The sequence below is a fragment of the Ictidomys tridecemlineatus genome, chromosome 2 (assembly GCF_052094955.1).
Source record: "Ictidomys tridecemlineatus isolate mIctTri1 chromosome 2, mIctTri1.hap1, whole genome shotgun sequence".
Classification (NCBI taxonomy): Eukaryota; Metazoa; Chordata; class Mammalia; order Rodentia; family Sciuridae; genus Ictidomys; species Ictidomys tridecemlineatus.
This window is the reverse complement of record NC_135478.1, coordinates 21304507-21325810: the sequence shown is the minus strand read 5'-3', so window position 1 is coordinate 21325810 and position 21304 is coordinate 21304507. Positions and strand designations below refer to the sequence as shown.

The window sequence follows — 21304 nt, the reverse complement described above, 5'->3', positions numbered from 1 at the left end:
GTACACATTGGTTGTACAGATAAAGGAAAACACAAATCCAACAATATGTTCCCTACAAGAAACTTGCTTCACCAATAAAGACACACACAGACTGCAAGAATGAAAATACAAATTCCAAGCAAATGGAATCCTGAGCAGGAATAGCTATACCTATGTCAGATAAAATAGACTTTAAAACAAAAACTATAAGGAGAACACATTACCTTCATTATCATGCATTACCTTAATACAAGACCTGAAATTCCAAAACTACTAGAAGAAAACACAGGGGATATACTTCAACTTATTAGTATAGGCAATTATTTTCTTAATTGGGCCCCAAAAGCACAGGAAGCAAAAGGAAAAACTGACAAACAGGGACTACATTAAACTAAATAGTTCTTGCATAGCAAAGGAAACAGAATGAAAAGAAAATCTACATAATGGGAGAAGATACTTGCCAGAAGGTTAATGCCAGAATATATAAAGAATTCAAAAACTTAAAGAAAAAGTAATCCAAGCTGGGCATGATGGCATATACTTATAATCCTAATGATGCAAGAGGAGCACAAGTCTAACCTCAGCAATTTATTAAAACTCTCAGCTACTTACCTGGATCCTATCTCAAAAAATAAAAAGGACTGAAGATGCAGCTTAGTGATAAAGCACTCCTGGTTTCAATCACCAGTACAAAAAGAAAAAAGAAATTCAATGAAAAATGAATATATAATCTGAATACACTTCTCAAAAGAAAAGCAAATAACTGATATTTTAAAATGTTCACATTAGCCATCAGCTAAATGCAAATCCAAATTACAATGGGTTTCACTCCCAATTAGAATGTCTATTATTTTAAAAAATAATCGACATAGGTGAGCATATGGAGAAAAAGCAATTCTCTACACTTCAACTTATTATGGAGAAAACCATGGAGGTTACTCAAAAAACTAAACGTTTACTATGGCACTACTCACAACAACTAAAATACGGAATTAGCCTAAGTGCCCACAAACAGATGAATGGATAAGGAAAATATGGTGTATATACATAATGGTTTATTATCCAGACAAAGAAAAATAAAAATATAGGGTCGACACTCCATCATGTAAGTTCAGGCACTGGCTTCCTTAACAAGAACGCTAAAGCTCAAGAAATAAAACCAATAAATAAATGGGATGACATCAAATTTAAGAAGCTTCTACTCAGCAAAGGAAATAGTAAAGAAAACCTATAGAATGAGAGGAAAATCTTTACCAGCTGCTCCTCAAAGGGGATTAATATCCAGAATATATTAAGAATTCAAAACATTCAACACACAAAAAAAAAATCAAATAAATGGGCAAAAGAACTAAACAGACAATTCTCAAAAGCAGAAACACAAAAGGGTCAACAAATATATTTTTTAAAGTTGAACATCTTTTAACAATCAGAAAACACAAATCAAAACTTTACAAGATTTCTTCTTGCTCCAGTAGAATGGCAATTATCAACAACACAAATAATAAATGATGGTGAGAATGTGAGGGAAAAGGTATGTTCATACATTGTTGGTGGGACTGCAAATTAATACAATCACTCTGGAAGATTGTATGGAGACTCCCCAAAAGATTAGTCATGGAACCACCACATGACCCAGGTATCCCACTCCCTGATATTTATCTAAAAGAACTAAAATCATCTATACAACACAGACACTTCAATGTTTATAGTAACACAATTCACAATAGCAAATTATGGAATCGGATACTTGTGAACAAATGAATGAATCAAGAAAATGTGGCATATGTATACAACGGAGTTCTACTCAGCTGAAAAGAATACAATGACACTTGCTGGTAAATAGGTGGAAATGGAGAACACCATGCTTAGTGAAATAAGCTAGACTCCGAAAAATCAAGGATTGAAGGTAGAAGCCAGAGCAAAATAAGGGAAAAAAGACAGTGGGGGAGGGGATCAAATTACAAATACACAGAGACAGTTCACAGAGCAGAAGGTGGAGAATGACAGGGAGGGATGAAAGATGGGAAAGGGGAAGAAATAGAAATGAATTTAACAAAATCATGTTATATGAGTAGTAAAGGAAATTTCACCTTTATGTATATACAGAAAGTACCAATCAAAAAGAAAGGAGTGAGGGCTGGGGTTGTGGCTCAGTGGTAGAGCACTGGTTCACACATGTGAGGTCCTGGGTTTGATTCTCAGCACCACATAAAAAATAAAAATATTGTGCCCATTTACAACTAAAAATATATTTAAAAAAAAATAAAGGAGTGAAAGGAAGATCAGAGGAAGGAGAAGAGGGGGATGGAGGAGAGGAGAAAAGGAGGGATGGTGTTTAAAATCAAATTCCTTCCATATTTGGTTTTGTCCAAATGAACCGAATTACCATATATAACTACAATAAAAAGAAATATACTGATAACACTGTGATTTAAAGGCAGCTTAAATATATATTCTCTGGGGAATTATACCACAAACTTGATATATACATTGTTTTTGATTTTTAGAAATTGCTCTATTTTTATCTTTAATTATATAAAACATGTATATGTTTATTAAATTTGGACCATAAAACAGATACATTCAGAGATGTATAGCTCATCCCTGGCCCTGCCTCCCTATTCTCTTCCCACCTACTAATTTACCATTGTTGCTCATTTTTTTTTTATTTACCCTACTGTTTTTTCCTATTTGAAAATGTTAGCAAATGTACCTATTATTCCTGTTTTCACCCCTTTTCCTAGATAACACGTAGTATGCTAAATGCTGCTATGCACCTTGCTTTTTTTGGTTGGGGGAGGGGTAATATATCTTGGAGATGACTATGGTTATGGATATTCTCTGTTCCTTTTCACAGCTGTATACCCTCCATTATGGGGATTGGATTTACAGATTTCTAAAGATGGTCCTTCTCCAAGAATTCTACTCCTAGCTACTCAACCAAACAGTAATGCAGGTACTACTGAGAAAAGAGTTGGAAGGGTGTGAAGTTCCAGTTCAGTTAACCTTGAGATACGGAGAACATCTGGGTCAGCCTAATCTAATCAGGTGAGACTTTTGAAAGCAGGTCATTTCCTCTGATGGGTGGCAGAACTGGACAAAAAATGCTTGAACCATGAAGGGAATTCAGGGCATGAGAAGTGATCTTGCCAGGAAGAAAGCTAACAGCTACATTGTGAACTTCTAATCTAGAAGACTTGAGTCCTATAGTTGAAAGAAATTAATTCTACCAATCACTAGTGAACTTTGAAGGGAACACGGAGCCTCAGATGAGAATCACAGCACCAGCCAACTTCTATGACTTCAAGCCTGGGAGGTCAGCAGTAACAGAGTACCCACCCTCCTACCCCATAAAACCATGAGTTAAATAGGGATTATCTAAAGTCACTGAGATTATGGCAATTTGTTTCAACAAAAAATAGAAAACTAACATGGAGAACACCACAGTTCCACAGCGAGATTCCTGGTACTGGATGCTTGGGTAGTTTAGCCCTGTGCTGTGTCATTTCACTTCTCATGCAGTCTCCTAGAAGCAAGACAGCTAGGTTAAAAGGCAAATAAATACGTTTTTTATTTTCCTTTGTTGAGGTCAAGCATCCCTACTCTAGAAATCCAAAGTCTGAAATGCTCCAAAATCTACAATTTTTTTGAGCACTGACATGATACTACAAGGGAAATAGTTATCTTGCCACACTTGACTCATGTGCCTGGTCACAGCCAAAATACAGGCACACTAACAATACTGTATAAAATTACCTTCAGTCAACATGTATAAAATGCACAGGAAACAAATGAATTTCATGTTCAGACTTGGGTCCTATCCCCAAGGTATCTCATTATGTATATGCAAAAATCCTCCCCCGAAAAAAGTGCTTCTCGTCCCAAGAATTTCAGATAAGGGATATTCAACTAATATTTCTAAATTCTTCTTCAGAATAGTTATACTATTGTGCATCTTTTACACTGGCAGTGTAAAAGAGTGCCAGTTTCCAGAGCCTTGCCAAGAGAATACATTGTCAAATACTGCCAATGCATTAAGTGATAAATGGTATCTTAGTGTAGTTTTAACAATGGGCATTTCAATTAAAATGAAGCAGATTTAGCATTTACTCATAAGTTTAAGGGTCATCTGCTTTCCTTTTTCCATTAACTGGCTGTTCATGGACTCTTGTCTATTCCTGTCCAATCCTTTTCTATTTACTTTGGGTTTCTGTGCTCCATGTCACAGGTCTCCCTCAAATATCTGGTGATTTTTTTTTTTTTAATGACACTGAAGTGTGGCTGGAAGTTTGTACATAGAAATAGGGCTTATGACAGATGGCCTCCAGTGTAGGACAAAATTCCACTGGCTGTAGTAGGGAACACTCAAATGTCAGCCATTGTGGGGCTTTTATCAGAACCCCAAGTGCTTCCCCAAGATGATGCTCCAAACTCTGGACAACAGTAGGTAAGTCAAGCTGCAAGCAGTCCGAGTTTGAATGGGAAGGTAGCTAAGGCCCTCCCAGAGTAAGTTTACTTTCATATTGTCATCTGCTCTTCCACAAGCTCCTCATCCCCTCTTAGCCACACTATGCAGAACACCTCTCAAGAGCCCTGCTACAGTGGGAGAGGAGAAGTCTCCTAGATGCTCTGTGTAGGAGGAGAGCTATGGCTCAAATCTCCATAGCAATTTCTCACTCACGCTTTCAAAGTACCTGGTAATCCCATCTCATTACCATTCCAGAATATTATCAGGTAGTAATCATGTCTAATATTGTCCTCATCCCTTGCAGAGAATAAGATATTTTAGCATTCTCCTTCCCCTAAATGAGCAAAGATTTATCCATCAGCTTTCCAGCATCCAAAATGCAAAGTTACACGGAAACAACACTCATCCACTTTTAGTCATCTTTCCCTCTGCCATTGTTGTTTTATGCGTTTTTAACTTCTTTACTCTCATTCACACACAGAAGACAGAAAGTTGAACCCAAAGATGACTGCTAAAACTACCTTGATTAGAAATCATCCGCCATCTGTTCCTCTCCTCCTGGAATTCCTGGCGCTTCGAGTGTGAGGCCTCCTGGACCCACACGCCATCTTCCTTATTGTTTTCACATGGATTTTCCATGTCTTTGTCATTGGCTCAATACAGTTCAACGTGTTCTTTCATATGGACTTTCAAAGCCGCAATGACATCCCCAGCAGAGACCATTGTCTCTCAGTTCTTTTGTTGATTTTCCAAAAAACCTGCCTCCCCATAGTGTTTTCATTAATTGTTACAATTCTTTTCTGTCTCTTTCATTAGTTCTGCCACAGTAAGAGCTGCCTGGTCTTCCTGTTCTTTCTTCAAGAACTACCTCTTGCAAAACTGCCTGGAGCAAACCTTGACCTACTAATTTTTCCCCTATTCAGTACCAGTTGAGGACAGGTGAGCCAATGCAGGTGAGGAAAGGGAAGCAGGTAAGGTCATCTTCCCAGAGCCTCCCAGTCTGGGGCAGGCTGGCCCCGCCTATTCTTTCAGCCCTACTCCAAATGTCCTGGACACTTCTGGGATAGGAATAGGACTACAGACCCCAATCATCACACACAAAGCATCTGCATTTAGGACCCTGCAGAAGCTCCAAGGTCAATATCCACCTTCAGAGACCCAAGAAGAGGCATGTCATCTCTGCCACACAGTGCAGGAAGAATGCAGCCCACCTCGTCTCACCTGTGAGATCCGCTCTCCACACTTTCCCTGCTGGCTCTGTTGCTCCAGAGAATCAACATGGAGTCAGTCAGGATGTGCCTTCAGGCCATCTGTTTCCTGTCACTTGTAAAGTTTTCTAAATATTCATCCAGAGAGACACAGAAGTCACAGCAGTTTCCTGGGAGGACTGGATGTGCCATGAGTCCTCAGACACTGAACATCTGAATGGTTTTATTCCTCCCAGTTAAACAGTCTTTACAGTTAGGGTTGCAGGAAATGTTTTAGATAGAGTGATCTGAATGGCTCTCTGAAGACAGACCTGAATAACCCAAGGCAGCTAGCCAAGCAAACACTAGGGGGGAAGAGATCACAGCCACTGGGAATGCAATTGGGGAAAGACTTAAAAGCAGTACAACAGGCTTAGTGTATTCAAAGAGTAAGAAGAGCATTCTACTCTCATGTATAACTAATTAAAACAAATTTTAAAAAAAAAAATTTTAAAAGAGTAAAAAGAAAACCCGCTTACTGGAAGCAAATGAGCAAAAAGACTACAAAACAAGGGCTAAGAGATGAGCAGGAACTGGATGAGGCCGGGCAGAGTGGGTCCTGATGAGAAGCCTGGCTACTATTTTATTATGTCTGGGTAGTACCAGAAGAGTCTGAGCAGGGTAGATGAGTCATGGTGTGTAGATACTTCTGCTGCTCTACAGAAACCAGACTGAGAATGAGAAATGACCTAAGAACACAAGTTGAGAAACTTAGTTCATCTGGTAGAAAATGATGGTAGACATAAAGAAAGATCAAAGGCATTACTTGTGTAATGAACACAAGTGACCTCCACACTTCCAACTATTATGGTCTAACAAGAACAGGATTCACCTTCCAATCTAAAACAAAATATTCAAAACATCGATTTTAAAGACAATAAGCAGAAAATAAAGAAGGATATAAGTAGTAAACCCCCAGAGATGAAAAACAAAGAAATCTTATTAGGCGCTTCTAAATACCCTTGAATTAGACGTGATCAACTATAATATAATGAATGCTAGAAGGTAAACAAGAGAAAATCACATAATAAGGAAAAAACCTTCCATGTGAAGAGTATATTCAATTATAGCCATAGTCATGAATTGATATTAGTATTTGTCAGCACTTATCTGTGTGAAAAGACATTCTCAAAGATTAGCCAAAGCTCACACCAAAGATCATCACTAACAGATGAACAGCTGAAAGTGACTTCATGATGTGGACACTTTGACTACCAGTTAAGCTAAATGTTATCTCCCCTAAAAAAAGATTTTTTTTCATTAATAGAACTGTATTACAAAAAGAAAAAAATTTTAACATTCTCAATCATTATTTTTCTTCTGTCAATTAAAAGACATGTGGGAATTTGCCTTGTTATATAAATATCAACATAACAGTCACAATTTTTCCATTTTGTCCACAAAGCCTAACTGTGAATTCTCTGGATATTTACAGGAAAGGGGGAAAAATAAAAAAGAACTGTATGAATTCCTAATTCAGATCAATCTCAGCATTGCACTCTTTCTTCTTATTCCAAAACAAGTAAAAACCTAGATGAAGAAGTGAACATTAAACCAGATTTTCAGGGAACCTCTGGGTTTCAACAGAGCATGGACCAGATTATTCAAAGTTAATCATAAAGCATCAGAGCTTGAAGGGAACTTGAGGGACACACAGGGTTCTTTCTTTCTTTTATACGAAGGAATTGAAATGCAGAGAGGGAAAAAAAAAAAAAAACAAGCCCCAGCCCAGAGTAAGTCCTTGAACTCCCACCCAGCTTTCTTCCACTTCACAAGGCTGCTCCTCTGGAGCCTTCACAGCTACTCATTCCAGAATCTCACAATAACCAAAAAAAAAAAAAAAAGCAAACCTTTGGTTCTAAAAATCCTAAGGTACAAAGGAACAACTCTAACACCCTGCCTCAGAGTGGGCTCAGATCTAGATAGAGTACCCCAGGTACTTTCACACCCCGCTTCAGATTTAGAATCTTCTCAGGTTCTTTGTGTTTCTAAGCTGAGCTTGTAAGACATATATTAAACTCTTGGAAATTTTTAGAAAAAAAGTTTTCAATACCAGATGCATAAAGGCCAAGAAATATCCTGTAAAACGCATATAAAACTACTAATAAAACGTGAACTAAATTGAAGTCATTGATGAAACCACCCGAGAAGATCATACCTTGCTTGGCAGCTGAGCAGCAACATCTCACGATTATGCATCACAATATACAAAAGCACCAGGAAGGCTTTGGCTCTAATGGAAGTTGAGGGGCTGTCAAGTAGACGGATAATTGTGGAGACAAAATCCTGTGGAAGACATTTTAAAAACCTTTTTGAGAAAATGTGAAAAATCCAGGATGGTCTCAATTCCCAGAGTAAATAGATTATAATAGACAGCAAGAAATAAAGGATCAGATACTGTTTTACATTTAATTTGTTCTAGACTTCCTACTAAGTTTGATATGTATCCTCTCATTTAATCCTAAAGTTTTGCCATAAAAATTGACAGTAGTATCCCTGTTTGATAAAGAAAAAATAATCTTGAAGAGGTAAGCAACATACCCAAATTCAGAGCTGGATTTGAATCTAGACCAGCTGAGTAACAAAGCCCACCTCTTGACTCGTTAACCACACAACTCAACGTGTGGCAGTCACATCTGCATTCAGATGTCAATCTGAGCAAACCCGCACATGCAGAGATTATATCTCTAGTCCACATCTGAGATCTTAAACACAAAATGAACATTTCTTAAGACACAACAGATAGTAGAATAGCTATTGAGAGTGCTACTTGCCCTCTTAACAGGAAACTGTATTATTATTTCATGTGTACATTGATACACAAATATAACACACACACATACACACACACACACACACACACACACACACACACACACATACACACACACACTGTCAATAAATAGAAGAAGCCAGAGATATAAATACTGTGTGCTTACGGAAGACTCAGGGAGCTCAATTTTTTGTTTTCCTGCCATACCTTGGTGCCTTTACACTGAATATTCTATTGCCATGTGGGAAAAATTTACAATCATAAATGTGTTTTTAAATAACAACTTAGACCCCTTTTTAACATAAAAAAAAAATAGAAATAAAAAGGGTTTGGGATGTAGTAAAGTACTTCTGGGTACAATTCCCAGTACCAAACAAAACTAAAAACAAAAAAATCAGAAACCTCAGGCCTTTCCTAGTTCAGATATCAAAGATATAGCGAAGATTGATTAGTGGAGCAGGAGGAGACTGAGAAGGACAGAGGAGACAGGAAACGAGAGGAAATATGGGATAAGTTTAACAAATTTTAACAAACTCACATTATATGCATATATAAATATGCCACAGGGAATTTCACTCTTTCTGTATATTTAGAAAATACCAATAAAAGACAAATTTTTTAAAAAGAGCAAAAGGAAGATTAGCAGAGAAGGAGGAGACTATGGGGAGGGAGAGGGAAGAAAACAGGGATTGAAAAATTCCTTACATGTATGATGTTTTCCAAAATGAATCCAACTGCTATATATAATGCTCTAATTTTAAAAAGAAAGGGTGTGGTACAAGAGGTAAAAAGGCAGAAAGAAAGATTCATAAATCTATTGGAGTGGAGAACATGTTCATAAACAGTTTATTTAAAGAGAAAAAGTGTGAGAGATGTGAGAAAAGGGAATGTTAAATTCCATATGGAAATAAAATGCAATAAATAAAGAACCACATAAAACTAGTGAATGTGCTTTGGTTCATTAGTAAAAAAAAAATTAGTAAAGGGATAATTTTCTTGTCATAAATATCAATAGTGAACCTAAAAAATAAAAGAAACTACAAAACTAATCCCTTGAAAATTAGAACCTCTAATTTTTTTCTACATAGAATCACATTAACACATTTAAAAAACACTGCAGGCAACATTCATAAATGGCTATTTCATGGAAAGACAAAAATAATTGAGAATCTAAAGATTTCAGCTGATGAAAAGCTGGCTCTATCTGCTGTGGTCTGAATGTTTTTCTCCTCCCACAAAATTTCAAGGTTGAAATTTTCACCATGACTCTGTAAGTATTGGGACTGTAGGAAGGTGATAAGGTCTTGTGGACTGTACCCTCACAAAAGGGTCCAGTACCCCCATAAAAGAGGTGCCAGGGACCTTGTCTGCCCTTTTGACCATGAGAGGACATGTACAAGATGGCATTGTTGAGGAATACATTCTTACTACACACCATATCTGCTGGCTCATTGATCTTGGACTTCCTAGCCTCCAGAACTGTAAGCAACAATTTTCTGTTGTTCATTCATCATCCAGCCTGAGGTATTTTGGTTAGAGCATTAAAAATGATATAAGTTACCACGCATCCAAAATTTTAAAAAAAATAACCATGATGAAGCCCAGGTAAACTGTATTATCAATCTTAAGGAAACATCATTAAAGAAGCACTTATAGACATGAGAGACATCCAAGTAAATTGATTACATAAGAAAAGGAAGTTAATGTGAGCTGGGGTGGTAGCTCAGTGGTACAGCACTTGCCTAAGCATACATGAGGCACTGGGTTCAATTCCCAGCACCACATTTAAAAATAAACAAAGGTATTGTGTCCATCTACAACTAAAACATATTTTTAAAAAGAAGTTAATTGCATAGAGAGGGAAAAACAAGTGCAAAAATTCTTCAACAAAATACAAGCAAGTTGAATCCAGCAATAAATCGGAAGTCATTATGACCAAGTGGGGTATATCCCAGAAATCCAAGACCAATTCAACATTTGAAAAACCAATGTAAAACATTACATGACAGATATAAAGAGAAAATTTACATGATAACCAACTGATAATGAAAAAGTATTTGATAAAATTCAACTATTTACAATTTTTTGAAAATTTTCACAGCAAACTAGGAATAGAAGGGACCATCCTCAATCTGAAAACAGACATCTAGAAAAACTCTACAGCTAATAACACATTTCACTGAATACTTCTAGGAACTGGGAATTAAGCAATGATGTCCACTCTCCTCACCCATGATTCCATATTTTACTGAAACCTATAGCCAATGCAACAAGGAAAAAGAATATTTAAAAGACATTGGAATTGGAATTGGAATGGAAGAAATGTTAACAGATATGACTGTAGAAAATCCCCAAGGAATACACAAAAAAAAAAAAAAAATCCCCAACAAGTCGGATTAGCGAGACCTGGTATATTTCTGTATATTAGGAATGAGTAATTGGAAAACAGTGTTTGTAAAATAACATCTTTCAATAGCTACAACAACAAACTGGTTTAAACCTAACAAAAATAGATTCTTTTTTAGGGGGGGAGAAATATACTAAGGATTGAACTCAGGGGCACTTGATCACTGAGCCACATCCCCAGCCCTATTTTGTATTTTATTTAGAGACAGGGTCTCACCGAGTTGCTTAGCACCACATTTTTTTGCTGAAGCTGGCTTTGAATTCATGATCCTCCTGCCTCAGCCTCTCGCGCTGCTGGTATTATAGCATGCGCCACACACCAGGCCAAAAATAGATTCTTTACACTGAAAATTGCATAAATATAAAAGACTGATAAAGATTTAAGGACAAACGATCTAAGTTAAAGACAGCACTTCTCCCAAAATTGACCTAAAAAATTAATGCAATTTTAATCAAAATGACAGGAGGATATTTTATACATACAGACCAGCTAACTTTAAAATATATAAAGAAAAAGGAATTAGAATTGATCAAACAATTCAGATGAGAAAAAAAATCACAATGATTTTCTGACCAAAAACTACAGTAATCCAACAATGTGGTACTCACAAAATGATAGCCATATAGTCCAAGGAAACAAGACAGTTTAGAAATAAAATCAAATAGTTTATGACAAAAGTACAAAGGCAGTTTTGAAGAAAGGATATTCTTTTCAATAAAAAATGCTGAACTTGATATTCACATGGGAAAAAAAATTAACTTCAAATTAACTAAACTTTAAACCATCTATGCAAAAATTAACCCAAAACAGACTGTATAATCAAGCAAAATGTAAAACTACGAACTCTTAAAGGAAAAAAAATGTTTATAATCTTTAATTAGGAAGAGTTCTTAGATATGAAATCCAAATCACAGTCCATAAAAGAAATAATTGACAATTAAAATTAAACTTCCTCTATGAAATCACTGTAAGATACATATGAACAGAAAATACTTGTATGAAGAACTCTCAAAATTCAGCATTAAGAAGTTTAAAATGCACAAAATATTTCAACAGATATTTCAGCAAGGATGTCAACTACCTTTTGAAAAGATGCTCAATATGCTTAATATCATGATCATTATAGTAATGCAAATTAAGATCACAATGAGATACCAGTATACATTCATTAGAATGACCAAAGTGAAAAATTATGACTGTATGGAACAATTAAAATTTTTCTACATTGTTAATGGGAGTGGAAAAATGGTACAACATTCTGGAAAATAATTCAGCCATTTAAAAACTAATATTAAAACATATACCGATATGTGTTTATTCTAATGCAATGAAAATTTATGTTTACAAAAACATACTTGTACACAAACATTAATAGCCACATTATTCATGGTAGTCACAACCTGAATGCAATACACATGTCCTTTGTGAGTATGTGATACATCCACATAATGAAATACTACTAAGCAATAATTTTTACTCTATAAAAAAAGCACAAATGAGATTCAAGTGTGTAATGTTAAGTAGAAAAAAAGTGGAGAAAGTAAATCTGTAAGGTAGGAGGGATGAAACTGGGAAAGAGTGGAATGAATCTGACCTAACTTTCCTATATGAATCCACCCCAGTGAATCTCACCATCATACCATCATATACATACACAAAACACTAATTAAACAGCAGGAAGAACAGTAGAATAAGGGAAGAAAACAGGGGGAGGGATGAGGGAAAAGGAAGGGGGAATAAACAATTACATTCCATGCTTTTATAATTATGTCAAAATGAATCCTATTATCATGTAACTAAAAGGAGCCGAAGAAAAAAAAAAAAAAAAAAAAACTAAGGTAGACAGGTCATCAGTAATTGCCAAAATTGGAATGGGAAAGGTTTACTAAAAAAGGAGCTGCACAAGATCATTCTTTGAGATGAGAGAATTATTCTATACCCCTCTCTGGTGCTGAAGAGAGTCTATGTAGGTTTTTTTGGTTCATTTGTTTATACTGCGGATTGAACCTCGGGGTTAACCATTTAGCCACATCCCCAGCCCCCTCCACTTTTTTTTTGAGACAGGGTCTTGTTAAGTTCCTTAGGGCCTCACTAAATTGCTGAGGCTGGTTTTTAAACATTTGATCCTCCTGCCTCAGCTTCCCAAGCTGCTGGAATTACAAACATGTGCCACCATGCCTTGAAGGTGTTACTCTTCTGAACTCAAAAACAAAATAAAACCCAGTGAATTGCACTTAGTATGTACATTTCTAAAGCAATACAAAATTTTACTAATATATACATATATCAGACCAATTCAAGCAAAAACAGGACAGACATTTCTGATATACAAGGTATTCCATCATTCTTCTTGATATATAAGACAGAATTAGACAAAAACATGGTACACAAAACAAAGAACACTGTATAATGCCAAAGGCCACTATTAACAAACTTATTACAGCAATGAATGCAGTAGTGAATGGTGTACCTTAAGTAGTCCAGCAACCCCCCTTTCTAAAGTAAAAACTACACAAATGTGATAAGTAACAATCTTAATCACACCCCTAAGTCCAAGCCTACCAAAAAGAACAAAAATACACAGGATATAGAAGGCCTAAAGAATATAAACAATAGATTGGTTGATAGGAGTATACATCAAAATTCATGCTCAAGTAATATGAAATAAACCTTTTTTTAAAATCAGAGAGGGAAAATGCCATATTTTAATTCAAAAACAGACGTAACAGGGCTGGGGTTATGGCTCAGTGGTAGAGCACTCGCCTAGTACATGCGAGGTGCTGGGTTCGATCCTCAGCATCACATAAAAATGAAGAAATAAAATAAAGGTATTGTGTCCAACAAATTTGAAAAATATTTTTTAAAAAAACAGATGTGACAATGCATACCTAAGAACTATAATGGTCTTTAAGATAACAGAAAACAAGATATAGTACACCTCCAAGGAGCCTACAACCAGACTAAAAAATAAACACATACCTCCACACTACCCCCAACATGTATGCACAGGCTGTATGAGCAATGATTTATAAAGCACATTGGAAGAACAGGATGAACATACCCATCTGTGTGTATGTACATGTTTTCCTCAGAAACATAATAAGGAAATAAACCTTTTTCTTAACTAATCATGAAATGTTCCTTTAAATTGATCACAAAGAAAACCTTAATTAAATCCATTAAAAATCATTTTTGAGAATATAAAAAATGAAATTAATAAACACATCAAGGACCCAAAAGTTTTATCTGAAAAGTTTTAAAATTGTTAAGTGACCTTAAAAAGTGAGGGAGAGGGGAGACAAAATTGCAGAACATAGTAAAAATAGTACATATCGGAATCTATGGGATACAAAAAAAAGCATTAGTTATACAATGTATAAATAGATATATAAGGGAAAATCAAAGAAAAAAATACCTAAACTAAATGCCCAACATAAAAAGCTGAAACAAAATATCCAAACTGAGACAAAAGGAATGAAATAGGAAAGATGCACACAGAACTATTAAGGTAGAAAATACAACAAAAGGAAAATAATTAAAAATGGTGGCTCTCTGAAAAACATCAAAAAAATAACTCGCTGAATTTATAAAGAAAAAAGAGGAGAGAGCAAAGATATAACAAAAGAATGAAAAAAATAACGATTGCCTGGGTTTGATGGAAAGAAGTAAAAGCTGACTCTCTATGCCATTGTGTGAAGATGTAAATATTTCTGTATCCACTCTACTCATGGACATTTGAGTTAGAGTGGGTACTATTATTAGGGAAGCCATATGGACATTTTTGTACATGTCTTCTTATGAACACACACATCCACTTCTCTGGGTAGAACTGCTACCTTCAGAGAGTCTCAATTTACTCTCCACCAAAATGAGAGCTTTACATCTGCACCACCACTTGTTATCAGCTGCCTGATTTTTTCTAATTCTATCTTTTATCTCAAGAAGAATGAGGGAATACCTTGTAAGTACTTAACTTACATTAATGAACACAAATGGTCTATTTAGATGGCACTTTGCAGAAAGTTCACTATTCCTTACTTTAAAGCTATCCAAAATTCTACACTCCTTATCCAAACTGATAAGGAACTAAAAGAGACTCAAGACGATGAAAAAAGGAGATCTATTTAAACCTCCTTCACAAAGGAATACAACAGAAGACTAGTATAATAGCAAGAAACTAAGAAAATGAACAAGTGCAAAGAAAATAAAATTGACATGGCTGTCTGGCTGCCAAGCAACACAGCTAGCCTAATGGTCCTTGCCAAAAAGTGGTAGGGGAGTGGCAGAGCAGTGGGGTGGCAGAGCAGTGGGGTGGCAGCCAGGGTGGGATGGAGCGCAGCCTGTGGTGGTGTGGAATCTGCTATGCAGGTGTAGTGGTCCTGAAGCACAGTGGGCCAGCACTGAGGTAGGCTGGGGCAAGCTGACCCCATCATGCCACTGCAGCCCAGCTTGCACACAGTGGGGATGCCCACTACACAAGCTCACTCAACACAATGCTACAACTACAGACACCCCACTGAGCATGTACAATTCAATGATTTCAACCTCCTCCTTCCCCAAGCAGGGATAAAATGAAAGTAAAGCAAACCTGAATGGGCTTCAGGGATAACCAATACTGTGAGTATGATTTCAAACCCTAATTAGCATAAATGTGGACCAATAACAGTGAACCATGTGATATATAAACCCCTACTCTAGCACTCTTGGGGACAGAGAGTTCTGTTCATGTTCTTCAATAGATCCTTCCATTACACTCACTCATCCTGGTGTGTGGAGTTCATTCTCCAAATTCACAGAACAAGAACCCAGGAAGAAGAAATTGATGGTGAACTGCTAGTGTCTGCTGCAACAGCAGAGGGCACAGCCCACCATTGAGAACTGCACCTTATGCAGAGCTCACCTGCCAGCAGAAGCAGGAAAACTATTCTTGTCTGCTAGCACAGAAAATCAATCTTCATCTCAAAGCTCCAGTTTCAAAATCACAAGTGTTTTAGCTTCTTTTAAAAATGTTTAATGCACACCAAATATATGTGATCTTACTCAGTTTTATATTAAAATAAACATTTTTTAAACATTCTAGATTTAAAGAAAAATTGATTAATAGCACCAAAAAAACACACAAGGGAAAAGCTAAAAAGAGAAATGCAGGACAAAGAACACTAGATTCTTATTGAGTGATAATGAAGCCCTTGAATAAATGGAATGGTAACATAAGATGTTGTTAAAGAACTTGAGATCCAGTGTCAAGAAAACCTATATATGAAGGCCACCTTTCTTGGCAAAATAATCTCTGATCTGGTTTCCTCAACTTTAAAATAAAGTGAAGAAAATATCCAGGCTGGATACAGTGACTGAAGGCTTTTGTCCATCCAGATTCTAAAAAATTCCATAAAGCATAAAACTGCAAGAAGTACATTACTATTATGGAAAAAGACAAAATACAAAAAAAAGAAATGCAAGTGTATTTAAGAATTTTAAAAATTAAAATAAAAGATGTCATTAAATGATACTCTTATTATAGTTCTTAAAGTACAAAGATTCCAAATAGGTTGTTAAAATTTACATAAGGAGGGGAGCAACATTATGACACTATGTATCTGTCAAAATGAATAGATGCATTGGGAAAAGACCTGAAATACTTAAAAGTTATTGCAAGAATCAGTATCTTTATGTATCAACAACTTTAACCAATTAAAAAAAAAAATCATGGACACTGAAATAAAATCACCAAGTGACACAACCAAGCAAAAAACTTATAACTCTAACCTCGAAAAACAAATGAGTTTAGGAAGACCTGGTATATTTTTATACACTAGAAATGAATAATTGAAAAACAATGTATTTAAAGGATAATGCTTCAATACATGTAACAGAGATTGATTTAAACCTAACAAAAATATGGTTGTCCTCACTAGTAGTCAGGGAAATGCAAAGTTAGAATAAGAATCTGCTTTATGCAAAGCACAATAGCAAAGATGAAAGTGGGTGGCAGTTAGTGCTGCAGGATCCCCGGTAAATGAATAAATCTTAAACACAGCTGGCAGTACACTAGATGCTTATTCCTTCTGATAGCTAGCAGGAAAGAACTTGTTATTTCTCAAAGGCCTTACAAATGTTATTTTGTTCTAACATAGCTATTGTATCTGAAGAAATGCTGACAAAGTGATGACAAGTGAGTTTTATGTTAAAAAATGCTCAGAGTAGTATTGTTATAAGAAACAAAAACAGAAAACAATTTTACCATGTAAAAATAAAATTGGTGATTTGTTAAGTATTAATTGTAACTAATACATCATCTATCTAATACCCAGATTAGTGTTCTTCACTTAAAAAAAAAAAAAAAAAGAATGATATATCTCAAAGGGAAGGAAGGGGGAAAGGAAATAGTAGAAGTGGTGCTGCATGACACCACAGATAGGCCTGAAAGGGTCATGAAGCTGCACCTGGTTTTCCTGGAATACTTTATTTTAGAACCCAGCCACCATGCTATCAGGAAGCCCAGCCTGTGGAGGTCCATACAGAAGGCACACAACCCCCACCCCTAAACTTCAAGGGAATTTCCACTGAACAACTAGCACCAACTTGTCTGTCATGAATGAGTCATGAGGAAAGTTCTCCAGTATCACCTCAGCTAACACAGCACTGCACATGTTACAGAATCATGAACAACTCACTATTCTTGTCTAAGCTACTACATTTTTCAGTGGTTTGATAACATAGCAATAACTAAATGAAACATAAGCATATAAAAAGGAAAATTTTCCAGGTACAAAAAATTTTCATATAGCAATAGATTTTAAAACACAGAAAGGTCAGATAATAAGTGATGATGATGTCTATTATATTTTTATTAGTGAAGTATTACTCAGCCATTACTAAATCTTGCATAATTAATGACATGCTTATGATTTGGAGTCAACAAAAAAAATTAAAATATCAGAAGTAAAAGAATGACACAAAATTTATAACACAACTCTGAATAACTTAAGATAATGCAGTACAATTTTAAACATAACACAAAATGCCTTCTACCCTAAACAAATTCTCATTTAGTCATTAAAAAAAACTGAATAAAAAGTAATGACTTTGACCCTCTACAACTAATTGACCAGAGCTCCATATTTAATCTTCAGAACAGGCACCATACTTCTAGAACAGTATTCCTCTTACAACATTTGAGGAAGGAAGATTACAGGCTGCAGGCTAAGACTTAGTGTCAAAGATAAATAATCAACACTACCTTTAGAGAACCAAAAAATGGCCTCGGGTCACTACAGTTTGCAATCCACTCTGCATCCAACTTTGATTTAAATTCACCTTGTCATACAGCTCAACATACCTAAATATTACATACAGTGAGAATAGTAAAACTTAGACCACTACCACTGCTTGACCACAGTAGAAGCTGTTGAGTTCTATAACTCAAAGCACAGCACAAGTATATGTCCAACATTCACCACCAGGAGTGAGTGGTGCTCACTGGTGATTTCAGAATAGGCATCTATTCTAACTACAGACGATATGGTAAGCCATTCAAAATGTTAGGAATTTGTCCAAAATATATGAAATATTCATCAACAAAAAAATTAATCAAAATTAAACAAAATAGTAAAATATTCCTCTTATATATCTCATAAAGATAGAATTATTAAACTAGCAATGAGGAAGAATTCTTCAAAATTATTTCCTGCAAATTTCAAGAGGTAAAACTGATGTTCTTCAACCCTCTGTCAGCTAAAAATAAAGAAATATAGCCTGGCCATCCACTGATAATAGCCTCAAGAAAAAACAATGAGAAATTATGTAGATAGCTATACAGACACTATTTTGCAATTTAATAATGTTAGAAATGGAAAAACACATTGATTAAATCTGACACTGTTTCTGATAATGCTTTCCTTAAAGGAGTTTACCCAAGTAAAATGTCTTTTAGAGAATGCATATTAATGTAGACTAAAAATATCATGTTTTAAGCTCAATCTGATTAAGATGCATAATTTCCATATTGCAAATGCTTGATTAGCAACCATTAAGTGTGAATGATTAGTAATTTTGCAAGGAAAAAAAACAGAGTATATTTAACATACAAATTTTTCACAGAATAATTTTACATGCATGAAATCTCCTGGTGATCTTCCATGGTATTTCCAAATAATATAGAGATCATGACTTCACACTTATTAATCATTGTTGTGCTATGTAGCCAAAACTAGACTGCTAAAATTAAAATGGACAATAGCTAGTGTCAAAATTAATAAGCAAAGAAAAAATTTAAAAAGCAATAGAGTTACCAGCCAATGTCAATAACACTACAAGGAAGCTATCTCACCAATGTGTATCAACAAATTCACCTGTTAAATACAATCATTTTAAATATTAATACTGAAGTCTTGAAGTGACCTCCAAAGCACATCAAGTCTAAAGTATGCATTACTGATTATTCAGCTATGAAGTTACAAGGTCACATGCCTTAAAGGAAAAAAATGTATCCATGTAGTTTACACGTTTTTTTTTTTTTTTTTTTTTTTTTTAAGTTCAATCAGCTAAAATAAAGAGCCGAGTTCCAAGAGTTTTACATGTTATTTTCTAACATCGAGAGTGTGGTACTCAGTTGTGAGATAAAATCTTGCATTTTTTAAAGCCACACCAATGATTTATTTACAAAGCAATTTACTAGTTTGTTGTAATTTTCATGTTTTCCCCCTTCTTGTATGTGTTAACATATAGATCACTGCAGGTCATAGCTTTTTCAAATATTTCTTGGTTATCTGAAGCTCATTTTCTGGTTGATTCCTCAGGAAGAGCTCAGAGGAACTGATCTCTCATTCATACATATCTGTCTGTAATCTCTGCAACATAAGACATGTTATGGTTTGGATAGGAGGTGACCCCCAAAAGCTCATATGCGAGACAATATATGAAGGCTCAAAGAAATGTTTGGTTTGTGAAAGCCTTAACCCGATCAGTGAATTATTCACCTGACAGGACCAAGTGGTAATTGAAGGCAAGTGGGATGTGGCTAGAGGATGTGAGTCACTGAGGATGTCTCTTGTATAAATATCTTGTATCTGGAAGTAGAGATCTCCGCTTTCCCATCATGACGTGAGCTACTTCCTTCTCTCTATCATGATCTCCTATCTTGTTGTTCTGCATCCTTGGAGGCCTGAGGAATGGAGCCAGTTGTTTATGGACTGAGACCTCTCATACTGGGGGCCCTGAAATAAACTCTTCCTCCTCTATAATTGTTCTGGTCAGGTCTTTTAGTCACAGAAATGAAAAAGCTAAGACAAGACATAAAATGATTGAATGTAAGATCCTTGACTCACATCTTTTTTACTTAGCCATCTTAAATACCTTTTCCACTGAATTCTGGCATCAAGTATTGCTGTAGAAAAGTCTGATGACAGTATAATTTTTTTTTTTTTCTTTTCCGTGTGGCTTGGTCCTTTTGCTTCGAAGTCTAAAAGGCTTTTCTCGAGAACATCTTAGTGTTGCTATTAGAGAATAATTTTCTTTTTACTTCAGGAAAATACTTAATCGATTATGGATTTCAATACTTGTTCCATTTCTTTTAGATTTCTTTATATGTTGGATTTTTTTATTTTTTTGGGAGGGTGGTACTAGGGGTTGAACCCAGGGCCTTATGCATGCTAAGCAAACACTCTTGCAACTTAGCTATATCCCCAGCCTCAGGGATATTCACTTTCTTCTCTAAAACTCACTTTAATGTTTCTAATTTTCTCCCTTAATTTGAGCTTTTCTTCTTCTATTCCTAATATTTTATTATAGGTTGGATATTGCTAATCCGAAAATCTGAAATACTCCCAAATCAAAAAGTTTTTGCACTCTGACATGGGGCTACAAGTGTAAAATTTCACACCTGACTTCATGGGAGCTGACATAATCAAAATATTGTATATAATTACTTTCAGACTTTAATTACTTTCAGAGGTGGAAGATCAATGAATGTGATGTTTAGACTTGGGCCTCATTCCCAATGATTCTCATTATGCATATATGCAAATATTTCAAAATTCAAGCAGTTTAAAATCTATTTCTGGTCTCTAGCGTTTTGGATAAGAGACTCCACCTAATCTGGGCACTGTGATGCACACCTGTAATCCCAGCAGCTCAGGAGGCTGAGGCAAGAGGATTCCAAGTCCAAGACCAGTCTCAGTAACTTAGTGAGACCTAAGAAACTTAGCAACACCCTGTCACAAAATAAAAACAAAAAGGACTGTGATGTGGCTTAGTGGTTAAGCAATCTTGGGTTCAATCCCTGGTTACCCCCCACCACCACCAAAAAAAGGATACTCCATCCTCAATTCACAAGTATTACAGTGTCATTCTTTTGTGTTCCTTTATAAAACTGTCTTCATTTTGGCTTTTCCCTTTATTTCCTCGCCTTTCCTGAGATATGCCATTTCTCA

General features: G+C 35.7%; 1 protein-coding gene across 2 annotated transcripts in view; it reads right to left on the bottom strand.

Annotated features, from left to right (window-relative positions):
* Ulk4 (unc-51 like kinase 4) overlaps window positions 1-21304 on the bottom strand; it is a 496824-nt gene that overhangs the window by 347762 nt on the left and 127758 nt on the right. For both annotated transcript variants that reach the window (XM_040290054.2, XM_013361299.4), the window contains one exon: window positions 7853-7980. In XM_040290054.2, the coding sequence (XP_040145988.2) occupies window positions 7853-7980 (128 nt within the window). The remainder of the gene's footprint in view (window positions 1-7852; window positions 7981-21304) is intronic.